Source organism: Euprymna scolopes, chromosome 4 (assembly GCF_053919585.1).
Source record: "Euprymna scolopes isolate OS-2025 chromosome 4, ASM5391958v1, whole genome shotgun sequence".
Taxonomy (NCBI): Eukaryota; Metazoa; Mollusca; class Cephalopoda; order Sepiida; family Sepiolidae; genus Euprymna; species Euprymna scolopes.
Window position 1 is genome coordinate 7,017,000 of NC_136485.1, and position 12,124 is coordinate 7,029,123.

The 12,124-nt window shown below is 33.6% G+C and overlaps 2 protein-coding genes across 2 annotated transcripts in view; one reads left to right on the plus strand and one right to left on the minus strand.

The window, feature by feature from the left end:
- LOC145272817 (uncharacterized) overlaps positions 1-12,124 on the minus strand; it is a 731,987-nt gene that overhangs the window by 222,778 nt on the left and 497,085 nt on the right. The window lies entirely within an intron of this gene.
- The window catches only part of LOC145266573 (spermidine synthase-like), a 48,000-nt gene that overhangs the window by 17,359 nt on the left and 18,517 nt on the right, over positions 1-12,124 (plus strand). Inside the window, exon 2 of the mRNA XM_080122414.1 lies at positions 10,689-10,809. Coding sequence (XP_079978540.1) covers positions 10,689-10,809 — 121 coding nt within the window. The remainder of the gene's footprint in view (positions 1-10,688; positions 10,810-12,124) is intronic.

Below are 12,124 nucleotides of genomic sequence, written 5' to 3' on the forward strand. Positions count from 1 at the left end.
ACTAATAGTTGAACTATTTATCAATATATATAGTTATATATATATATATATATATATATATATACTAGCATTTCAGCCCGGCGTTGACCAGGTGTTTGGATGTGTATGTTGAGCAAGAAAAAAAAAAAGTGGTAGTAGAAAGGCAGGCTCGAACCCATACCGCAAAGGAGGAAAAGAACGTTTATGCTGTTACGACCACCGCCAAACCGGAAGCGACATTTTTAAAAATTAAGGCTAGACAATCTAAAGGAGAGGATAACTTTTAAAAATATCGGTGAAAAAAGTGACCCCCCCCTCCCTGTAGAAATGATATATCCTGCGGTGGGTGGCCGTAATAAAAGGATATTCAAGAAAGGTATTCCACCAGGGAAATAAATGGATAAAGAGGTTCTGAAGTAATAAAGAAATAGAGAAGTTTATTGAGAATATTTACAGAGACAGCATGTTACGTTTTTTAAGTGTTCCCGCCCAGGGAAGGCTCTCACAACCGGTGACCGGTGATAACATTCTTTCGATAAAAAGTTCCGGCGGTGAATTGCTCATCTCGCCATAACACCTCTCCCTAAGACAATTTCTCCCAAGGCTTAATATCGTTTGCTTTTTGGCTTGGGGCTCAGCCGGTTAACTTTTCTTTTCACCCTTGTACTTTTTCTCCTCAATATCGTTTGAGTGGGTGGAGTTGGTGGAGAAGCTGGAACTCTCAAATCTGGAGTAAGTTCTGTTAAGGGTTGGGGAATATTAAAAGAATCATACAAAACCTCTAGGGGCAGGTCATTTTCTTCTGCCTGTTTGTAGTCATCAGTGTGTCGAGGTCTTAGCTGATTTATATGCCTGCGACAGTCGAATTTATTACTTCTTACAGAATATAGCATGTGTCCGATTCTTTTCATGATAATCCCCTTCTCCCAAAAATTTTTTCCACTTCTGTAATTCAGGAAGAATATTCTGTCACCAGGTTTGTAAAACCTTGTTGGAAAATTTTCTTTTGTTGTTGTTACTCTGGTTGCACTTGGTAAAATTCTGTCAAATACAGATCTGATTTTCCGTGCAAACATAAGTTTGGCTGGTGACGAACCGGTATCAGTGTTTGGGTTCGGAGTTATCCTTTTCACCGATGAAAATTGTTCAAGACTCTTCTCGTCAGTGTCCATGCCTTGGTTTTTCTTCAAGGCTCTTTTGAATGTATCGACGAACCTCTCTGCGAGGCCATTTGACCTTGGGTGGTAGATTGCCGTTGTTAAATGTTCAATGGCTAGAGCCTTGCAGAATTCTTCAAATTCTTTGCTGGTAAATTGGGTGCCGTTGTCGCTGACAATAGTTTTAGGCACTCCAAAACGACTGAAGAGAACTCTTAGTGCATCTATTGTACTCATCGAAGTAGGGTGTTTGTATTTAAACACTTCTGGCCATTTTGTGAAACTGTCGACGACCACTAAGAAATAATGCCCATTTAAAGGACCTGCATAATCGATATGTAACAGAGTCCACGGTGTATCAGTCTTTGGCTACGGTTGTATCTGCACAGATGGTGCCTTTGCTGCTAGCTGACACCCTTGACACTCTCTTACGAGTTTTTCAATGTCCTGGTCCATCCTAGGCCAATACGTATATCCACGCATTAAAGCTTTCATTCTCGACATGCCTGGATGACCACTATGAAATTCTTTTAAAATTCTTCTCTGAAGCGTAGTCGGTATGACGACTCTGTCTGCGTACATTAAGGTTTGAGCACAAATGGAAAATGGTAAAATTTTAGGGTCTTTCTTTGATTTTCCATTTAGTTGCACCAACTTTTTCATTTTCACAATATAATCATCCTTTTCTGCTGCCTTATTTATTTCGTCTAGAGTCACTGGTAACTCTCTGATTGTGCTGCACAGTAATCCGGAGAGTTCTTTTTCCTCTGTCAATGCAGCTATTACTGTGTCTTCCAAAGGTTCAGCACACTTTTGGATGAGCCTGGACAGTCCATCTGCATGTCCGATATTTTTGGATGAAATGTACTCCATTTTAAAGTTATAATTTAGTAGAATTATGCTCCATCGTTGGAGTCTGTTCGCAGTGTGCGTAGGTATGCCTTTTTTAGAGCCAAAAATAGGCAATAAGGGTTTGTGGTCAGTTTGCAAAATAAACATCCTTCCATGAATAAATCTATGGAATTTTTTAATGGCATAAATAATCGCCAAGCTTTCTTTTTCAATTTGAGAATAGTTTCTTTCAGCCGGCAAAAGTGATCTGGATGCATGGGCTATTGGCTTTGTTGATCCATCTTCAAGTTTATGGAGAAGAACTGCTCCTACTCCGTAGTCACTTGCATCTGATGCAACAATCAATTCTTTCTGTGGATCAAAATGTGCTAGAGCTAAATCTGATAGCAGGCATTTCTTAATATCTTCAAACGCATTTTGGCATTCTTTTGACCAAATCCACTTTTGTCCTTTTAACAAATCATTCAATGGTGCTCTCAACTTATGCATGTTTGGAATATAAATAGCATACTATTGAGCCAAACCCCAAAAAGATTGTAACTGGGCAACATTATTGGGTGCTGGCATCCTCTCGATTGCTTCTGTTCTCTGAGGATCCGGTCTTCTGCCTTGGCTGTCGATAATTTGACCAAGATATTTTATCTGTTTTAAAAAGAATTCACATTTTTCGGCACTTAACTTGAAACCAAATTCCTCAATTCTTTAGAAAACTGCTCTGATGTGTTCCTTATGTTCCTGTACATTTTTACTTTTGACAAGGATGTCATCCAAATATGCGATTGCATCTAAATCAGCAAGCATCGTATCCATTATTTGCTGAAATAGTGCTGGGGCCACTTTTAATCCAAAAGGAAGTCTTTTTAGTCGGAAAAGTACTAGATGTGTATTGATACACAAATACTTAGAACATTCTTCACTGACTGTTACCTGAAGGTAAGCTTCCAATAAGTCTATTTTGGAGAAAATTCTACCTCCATTCAGCTTTGTAAAAATGTCTTCAGGAGATGGAAGTGGATAACTATGATCCATCAGACAGTCATTAAGGCCTGTAGAAAAATCGGCACATACCCGAATCTTATTTTTCTTTTTAACATACACAGTGGGGCTCGCCCACTCAGCATAGTCAACTTTTTCGACTACACCATTTTTCTGTAGTCTTTTTAGTTCAATTTCAATATCTTCTTTTGAAGAAAAAGGCACATTTCTTTTTGGTCTAAAAACAGGTTTCACATTCTGTTTTAATTCAAAATTTACTTCAGTTTTGGTGCACACTCCTAATCTCTCTGAAAAAACTTTGGGGAATTCACTTTTTAACACTGCCAGAAAATGGTCATTTTGTTTGGAATTTTTCTTTTCCAATGCTCTTACATTATTGCAAAATGAATTTATGGGTAGCTCCCATAAATCAAAGAAAACAATCCAATCAATTCCAAAAAGGCAAGAATTTATTCCTGGAACAACTGAAAGGTTTGAGGAAAAAGTTTTCGATCCAAGAGAAACACTGCAATTAAATTCTCCCATGAATTTTAATCGCTCTCCGGAAACACCTTTTGCAATTTTTTGTGTTTTTCTCCGTTTTGGACCACCAATTCTCTTTCAGGTCACTTCGTCGATAATTGATATGTCGCTACCTGTGTCTAAAAGTAGCTTCACTGAGTGACCATTTATTTGTGTGTGAACGAATTCGAATTTCCGTTTCCCTCCTTGTTTTATTTCTTCTTTGGACAAGACCACATTTACTTTTGGCTTCCATTTCCGTCTTTTGTCTTGGTTAGTTCGGCAGTGAGATGCTAGGTGTCCCACTAGGCCACATTTCGTACAACGTTGGTTTTTATAAGGGCAGTTTTTTCTTAAGTGCGGACCCGCACAACTCAAACATTCAAAACTTTTCCCTTTGTCTTTTGGAAATGTCTTCTGTTTTACTACCTGGACTTGGGATGTGACTTTTCCCTCTATCCTCGTAGTGTCCCTTTTTACATTTATCAATTTTTGACATTCTTCTGTCACTTTTTGCAAGTTCATTTCCAAGTCTTGCTCCATGATTGATAATATCCTTGACCTTAAATCCTTGTCCTTCGGTGCTGTCAGTCCCTGGACAAATATGTAGCACTTAAACATGTCCATTGATAAATCCTTTAATTTAAACAGTTCACACTAGGCGTTGACTTTGCCCGCATATGTGACAATGTCATCAGTTTCGTCTTTTGACATATTTAAACACCTATACTGTGTATGAAAAAGACTATCTCTTTCACCGAATATAACACACAAAATTTTCACCGTTTCAGAAAAAGAGATCTCTTCCGGTTTTTTAGGCAATATCAAATTCGTGAATTTAGTATTTTCTTCTGTGCCCATTTTTTGGAGTAATAGTGTTATTTTTTCCTCATCCGACTACTTCTCGCATCGTTTTGTAAATATCGTTTCAAACCTACGATAATAGGCTGGAAAAGTGTCACCTTTTTCTGGGTCATATTTAAACTCTGAAAGCGAGTTCGCTATACCCTCAGCCGAAAAAAATCTGGATGCACCCTCCTTAGATTTTTCTGACAAAATCGTTTCACAAAATAAGCGATTATCCGTCGTTTGTTGTATTACAAGAGTTTCAAAACGTTCTTGTTGAATTAGCATTTGTTTTTGAAAATCCATTTGGGCTTTTTGTTGAGCTATTATAAACTCTCAATTAACGTTTTCGTCAACGTCTCTATTTGTTCCGATGTCATTTTCTATTTAAATGTATCAATAGCAAGTTAACGTATACCACAGAGAAAAAAAAAAATATTGTTTAAAAACAAGATGCTTATTGTCACAGAAAATTGTCAACACATAGGAAAGTTCCGAAAAAAAAAAATCACCGTTAAAATAACACTTGACAAAATTTCAAGAGACTCTTTTTTCGTCTTCAGCAGACACACGTAAACTTCTTTTAAAAATTTTCTTTATTAAATAAACACAGATTCCTCAGTGTTGTTCATTTGTTGGTTTTTTATCGTATTAACCAAATACAAAAAACACATCCATTAATCATGAAGAAAGTCACAATTTACACACACACACACACACATATTATATAACGTCAACTCTTTGGGAGTTTAAAAAGAGAAAAATGGAGTTTAACTCGTCAATAATATAAAAATTATTTTTTACTTGCGTAAATTTGTGGCAGACACCAGTCTTTCGCTTTCTAAGAAGATTTTTCTTCAATTAAAAGTGAACTTTGTGAACAACAATTTTCAGAATGTTCTTGGTTACCACGTGTTTTTTAGATTGTATCTCATCTTCGTCGCCAGTTGATATATCCTGGGGTGGGTGGCCGTAATAAAAGGATATTCAAGAAAGGTATTCCACCAGGGAAATAAATGGATAAAGAGGTTCTGAAGTAATAAAGAAATAGAGAAGTTTATTGAGAATATTTACAGAGACAGCATGTTACGTTTTTTAAGTGTTCCCACCCAGGGAAGGCTCTCACAACCGGTGACCGGTGATAACATTCTTTCAATAAAAAGGTCCGGCGGTGAATTGCTCATCTCGCCATAACAAGAAAAGTGCCTAGTTGAAGGGAAAGATATTAATGTTTTTAGTCAATTTTTCGATATTTGTCGTATGAAAGGTCAAACTTTTAAACGATACTGATCTTGATAAAATCCGTCGCCTCTATTGAAAGTTTAACTTTATGTAAAATTTCAAATATTTAGACCAGAAATAGTCTGAGTTGGAAGAGACCGCAGAGGTCAATTTTTTAAAACTTTGACCCCTATTATGACCCCTTAAAATTTATTGTTTTGAGCTCAAATCAAGTTAAGTTAGATCCATGTCCAAGGAACCTATCCATAAAATTTCAAGTGCGTAGACCCAAAATTGTTGGAAGAGTTTGGTAGAGTTCTCAAAGGTCAAATCGTTGAACTCTGACCCCTTAATCGCCAAATTTCTGGCCAAAAACCGATCACATCGATTTTCTCAAATCTCAGTACCCTGTATATCAAATTTCGAGTCTGTAGGCTAAAAATTGACAGTTATTGCGTAGGGAAATGTACACACACACACACACACACACACACACACACACACACGTTGACTTTTATATATATATTCTATAATATAAAGCTGAATGTCTGTGTGTGTGTCTGATCATGAATAGGCTCCTATATGGTTGACTATTATAGAAAACATATCACATATAATGATAGAAGATGTATCGAGACACAGGAATGGGTATGTTTGATCTGGCATAATGATGATTCATTAAAATTGTGGGGTCTGTGTATGCGCCTGGTCCACAAAGTATGAAAATAAAAAATTTAAAAATTAAAAAAAAAAACGTTTACAAGTGTTTTTGATATAGATGTACATAATAATACTTTGATAAGTATGTTTTAACTTAAATAAGGATGGTATAATAAAATTGTGGGGTCTGCGTTCGCGCCTGGCCTCCATAGAATGGAAATAGGCACAAACTATAATAAAGACTTTTCATATCTATCTGTGTAAGTATAATTTGATAATTATGTTTCAGTTTGAAGAAATATGGTATAATAAAATTATAGGGTGTTCGTTCGCGCCTGACCTCAATAGAATGGAAATATGTCACAAAGTTTAACAAGGCTTTTTAATATAGATCCACAGAATATTGTGATAAGTGTTTAAGTGTAAGCAGGTATGGTATAATAAATTATGGGGTTTATCTATTTTATTTTTACTTTCATCATATTTTGCTTTGGTTTTGATACCCTCAAATTCGAAGCTATCTCTTTACAACCCTTCCTTTTCATAACCTATCATACTTTCATAAATCAGAGTCCATTTTCTGTAAGCCTTTTTTTGAACCCAGTCAATGACGGGTACTTTTGCTAATATATATATATATATATATATATATATATATATATATAATTTTTAATTCAAGAATATTAAAGTGAAAATAAAAAAACAATTTTTAAAAAAATTATTTGCATTTTATAAAATGGCAGTCATCTACTTTTGACTATTTACAAAAAAATGGCATATTAAAGATGAATTTTTAGAATTAAATTTTATGATTTTATAAAATTTATTGGTGCTTGTGTAGATGAGTGATCTTTTAAACCAACATATTTCAGGTAAAGACATTATGTACGTATAATGTTAAAATGAATATAAATTCTAAAACTTCAAAAAAAATTATTACAAATAAAAATAGAATTTGTTGAATTGAGTTTTCTAGTTTAGTGCAGAAGAGTTCTGAAGCTGACTTATCTCCCTTTACTTTAACTTAAATTAAGTATCAGTCATTTTTAAACAACGTAATTGTGGATTTTTGTTAAAAAGCAATTAGCACTGCTAAATCATTTTTTGTAATTTTTGTAATTTACACTAATTTCGACGTGAGACGTAAGTGTTTTCACCTGAAATGCGGTTTAGGATTACCGATTTACACAATCATCAATTTTTATTTTTTCATAAATTTTACACCTTTTTAGTTTTGAATTTCTCAGAAAAGATTAAACTACCTGTATAACTTGTATGTCTATGGTTTTTCTTGTCAATAATACTGGTCATAGCTATTAAATCATAGCTTGATCTTTGTGTGACACGCATAGTTGCTGATAGTTTTTACGACATAACTAAATCTACGCTTTCAACTGAGTATCTTTGTTCTTTGGATGACACTATGGTAGTTCAGCCTGATTGAATCTAAACTAACCTGACACAGAATCTGAATCTAAAAGACAAAGCAAGCATAACTAAAATAAAATGCTGACATTATAAAATCATTCATGAAATATTTGAAATGACTTGTATACATTTTAATTTTTAAGTTTTTATTTCTCCAAAATTGCAATTCAATTCTCCCTTTTTTTTTTCTTTTTTTTTTTTTTAATGGCAAGCACCACAGTCACTCTTTAATCTATATAAATCTCACCTGTCTGTTTAAATGTATGTATGTATGTATGTCTGCTTAAAACTTTTGACAGAGGTGATGAATTTTCATGAGATCGGTATCCTTTTGAAGCTCGACCCTTCGGACGACAAATACCGAAAAATTGGCTAAAAACATTAATTTCTTCACCCTCAACTGGGCACTTTTCTACAAGGAGAGGTCGATTTTTTTTTTTTCGCTGACTTTTTTGCAAGTCATTCAAACCTCGCGTCAATGACGTCGCATGAAAGACATTATTTCAACCGCCTGCGACGTCACAATCGCGGTGGGTGCATCGATAAGACTTTTTGTTTTTTCATCTCCTTTTCCTCTGGCGCGTTACATGTTCAAGCCTAATTTTTTTTTTTTTTTTTGCTCAATCAACACCCTTACACACACCTCCACTTTTTCTGCCTTCGTGTCATGGGTTTGAGCCTGCCTGCCTACTACAACTGTTTTTTTTTTTTTTTTTTTTTTGCTCAACACACACCGCTAAACACCCGAACAATGCTGGGCACCCCTGCTAGTCTAATATATAAAAGGCAAAATGTATGCGCGCATGTTTGTATGTCCACAAAAGTTTTTTGCATCAGGGTTCTCGCATCGGTTAGATTCCGGGAGAAGTTTTCTTATACTTCCTAGATCGTAATATCTCACATTCGCAAACGGATATGGTTTCTTTCATTTTTTTTATTTTTTTTTTTTTTTTAGATCAAGTTTTAAAATTCCCACCGCCCTGTTGTGTCAGCTGTTTGTCTTTTTTGTATAAATAGTGAAACTATTTGAACGCAACCGCCTGGCCTTCCGGCCGGGTAGTATCTGTTCTGTAATTCGTCCTTGGTCAGTGTAGGGGAAGCCCTTCATACTGAGACAATTACTATTTATTTGGAAACTGCCAGAGTGGCTCATTTTTGGGGGAGCTGGTTTTCCCCAACATTTAAAACGACCTTTGTAGGAGGTTTAAATTCAATGCCATTTCTGCAAGTCATCTTTTTGATTGACTAAGTTAAATTTGAACACTTTACACTTGTGTCAAGGGTAAGACATCCGGTTTTCTTTCACTTTTTTTTTTCCGCTTTCATGTTGCGGGTTCGAGCCTGCCTGCCTACTACCACTTTTTTTTTGTTTTTTTTTTTCACCTACAAAAACCCGGGCAGCACCGAGCACCCATCTATATATATAAAAGGCAAAATGTGTGTGATCATTTCGTGTATGTCTTCAAAAGGCTTCTTTCACACGCGCTCCCGGGGTCGTTACTATCGCTTAAAACTGTGTATATACGTCCTATATCATAATATCTAGGAATTAGGAAAGCGTGTAGCGTATGGATTTATTTACGTCGATTTTTACAAAATTATTGTTATTTTGGCTTCTTGCGTGTTGATTGGGCTTTTTAGTATAAATAAAATGAAACTAAACTAAAACGGACGTGTTCGCGGCAATGCGCCGGGAACAGACGCTTACGCTGCGTGACTTCTATTTGACCTTCTTAATTAGGTCAAATGGAAGCAGCAAAGTTAACTTTTATTATGCACGCCTGTTTTTATAGTTATAGTTAGATAAAACATGCCTACGCTGTATGTCGCGGTGGCCCAATGGTAACATTGCACGGTTTTTTTTTTTCACACATTAATTTCCAACTCAACGGTACAGGTTCGATTCTCATACTCACTTACCGAAACATTTTTTTATTATTATTTTATTTTATTATTATTTAACCCCACCCCCTTTTTTTGAAGATACATTTTTGATTTTGCTAAAATCTTAAATGCATAAACATAATTTTTTTGAAGATACACTTTTGATTTTGCTAAAATCTTAAATGTATAAACATAATTTTTTTGAAGATACATTTTTGATTTTGCTAAAATCTTAAATGTATAAACATAATTTTTTTGAAGATACATTTTTGATTTTGCTAAAATCTTAAATGTATAAACATAATTTTTTTGAAGATACATTTTTGATTTTGCTAAAATCTTAAATGTATAAACATAATTTTTTTGAAGATACATTTTTGATTTTGCTAAAATCTTAAATGTATAAACATAATTTTTTTGAAGATACATTTTTGATTTTGCTAAAATCTTAAATGTATAAACATAATTTTTTTGAAGATACATTTTTGATTTTGCTAAAATCTTAAATGTATAAACATAATTTTTTTGAAGATACATTTTTGATTTTGCTAAAATCTTAAATGTATAAACATAATCTTTTTGAAGATACATTTTGGATTTTGCTAAAATCTTAAATGTATAAACATAATTTTTTTGAAGATACATTTTTGATTTTGCTAAAATCTTAAATGTATAAACATAATTTTTTTGAAGATACATTTTTGATTTTGCTAAAATCTTAAATGTATAAACATAATTTTTTTGAAGATACATTTTTGATTTTGCTAAAATCTTAAATGTATAAACATAATTTTTTTGAAGATACATTTTTGATTTTGCTAAAATCTTAAATGTATAAACATAATTTTTTTGAAGATACATTTTTGATTTTGCTAAAATTAAAAATGTATAAACATAATTTTTTTGAAGATACATTTTTGATTTTGCTAAAATTAAAAATGTATAAACATAATTTTTTTGAAGATACATTTTGGATTTTGCTAAAATCTTAAATGTATAAACATAATTTTTTTGAAGATACATTTTTGATTTTGCTAAAATCTTAAATGTATAAACATAATTTTTTTGAAGATACATTTTTGATTTTGCTAAAATCAAAAATGTATAACATAATTTTTTTTCTAGTATGAGTTTGCCTAAAAGTTTATGGCATTATTTTTTCAGCAAAACGTATGGCAAAATGTTGGTTTTGGATGGAGTCATCCAGTGTACAGAACGCGATGAATTCTCATATCAAGAAATGATTGCTCATTTGCCACTCAACAGTCATCCAAACCCAAAAAAGGTATCTGCATTTCTTTTTCATTTCATAATTTTCTAACGCTCAGACATTTTTATTTTTAAGGATTTTTTTTTTTGCAATTAAAATTTATGCCAAGAAAGATTTCAACTAAAATTATCACATAATTAAATTTTCTTTTATAATTCTTGTATATGTGCAATATATATATATGCACACACATAGGCTTGGCACTGTATGTACTGCGGCAAGTCGTAGAAATTTCAAGGTTGGTATCTGGAGCGCATTAATTCAATGAGAAAGATGCACCCCCAGGAGAAGGAAACTCTAATGTAAAAACATGCGGTGTACTGTATGCTTTGTCTTGTAGCAGCCATTGCACTGACAAAGATTAGCAGTAATATCAAAAAGTGTGGATGGTTCTACACAAAGCCTTCACCACTATAAACAAACAAATCATGTGTGGATTTCTGAACAACTTAGTTGTTTGGCGGAACCTCATGCGTCAAAATCAATAGAATCCATATTTATATTAACGGAAATTTTATCGTTACGTTCAATGAATTTTATCCCATTGCACGTGACTAAGAGTTCTAAAAGAAAATTAAATAAAAAAAGCGACCAAGGTAAACTGGTATAAAATTTTATCAAAAAAAAAATAAAATAAAAAAGGAAAGAATGATAGAAAAGGAAATGTATAGTTCAACTGGGCTGCCAAATCAGTCCCTCTGGCGGTTCTTAAGAATATTTTTAAAAATTATACTTTTACAAAAAATATTCAGCGTAGTTGGAACACGTCAACACTTCTTACCATTTTTTTGTGTTATTCAGAATTGAGATGCATAAATCATTAGCAGTTTCCAATTGAGTTTATTTGACTTCTCACCACTAGAAATAACCCGATGGAGGATCCGTTACCAAAATTTATTTCTTTTACTTTGCTTTCACGGCATATCAACCCTTTCTTGGGTTATCTAATATCGAATTAATATTCATCCAGAAATAACGTATAGATACTATTTTATCAAATAAAATAGTAATTCCAACTGTTATCATGGGAAATTGAAGACAGACTGTTTTGCTTGTTTTTCGAATTTATAATTTTATCTGATTTCGATTCCGTTCAGGCTTTGTTTGGTAAGTTTAATAATCTCGATGGTTAATATTACTTTCTTCTTGTATTTCAAATATTGCAACATCGCTTTGGTGTAATTCAGTTTGACACTACACTGCTCTGGTGCCTTCAAAGCTTAACACCGCCCTGGTGCTTTTTTTTTTTTTCCTCTGGTGTAATTCAGTTCGACGCTACACCGCTCTGGTGTAATTCAAAGCCTAACACCGCTCTGGTGTTTTTTTTTTT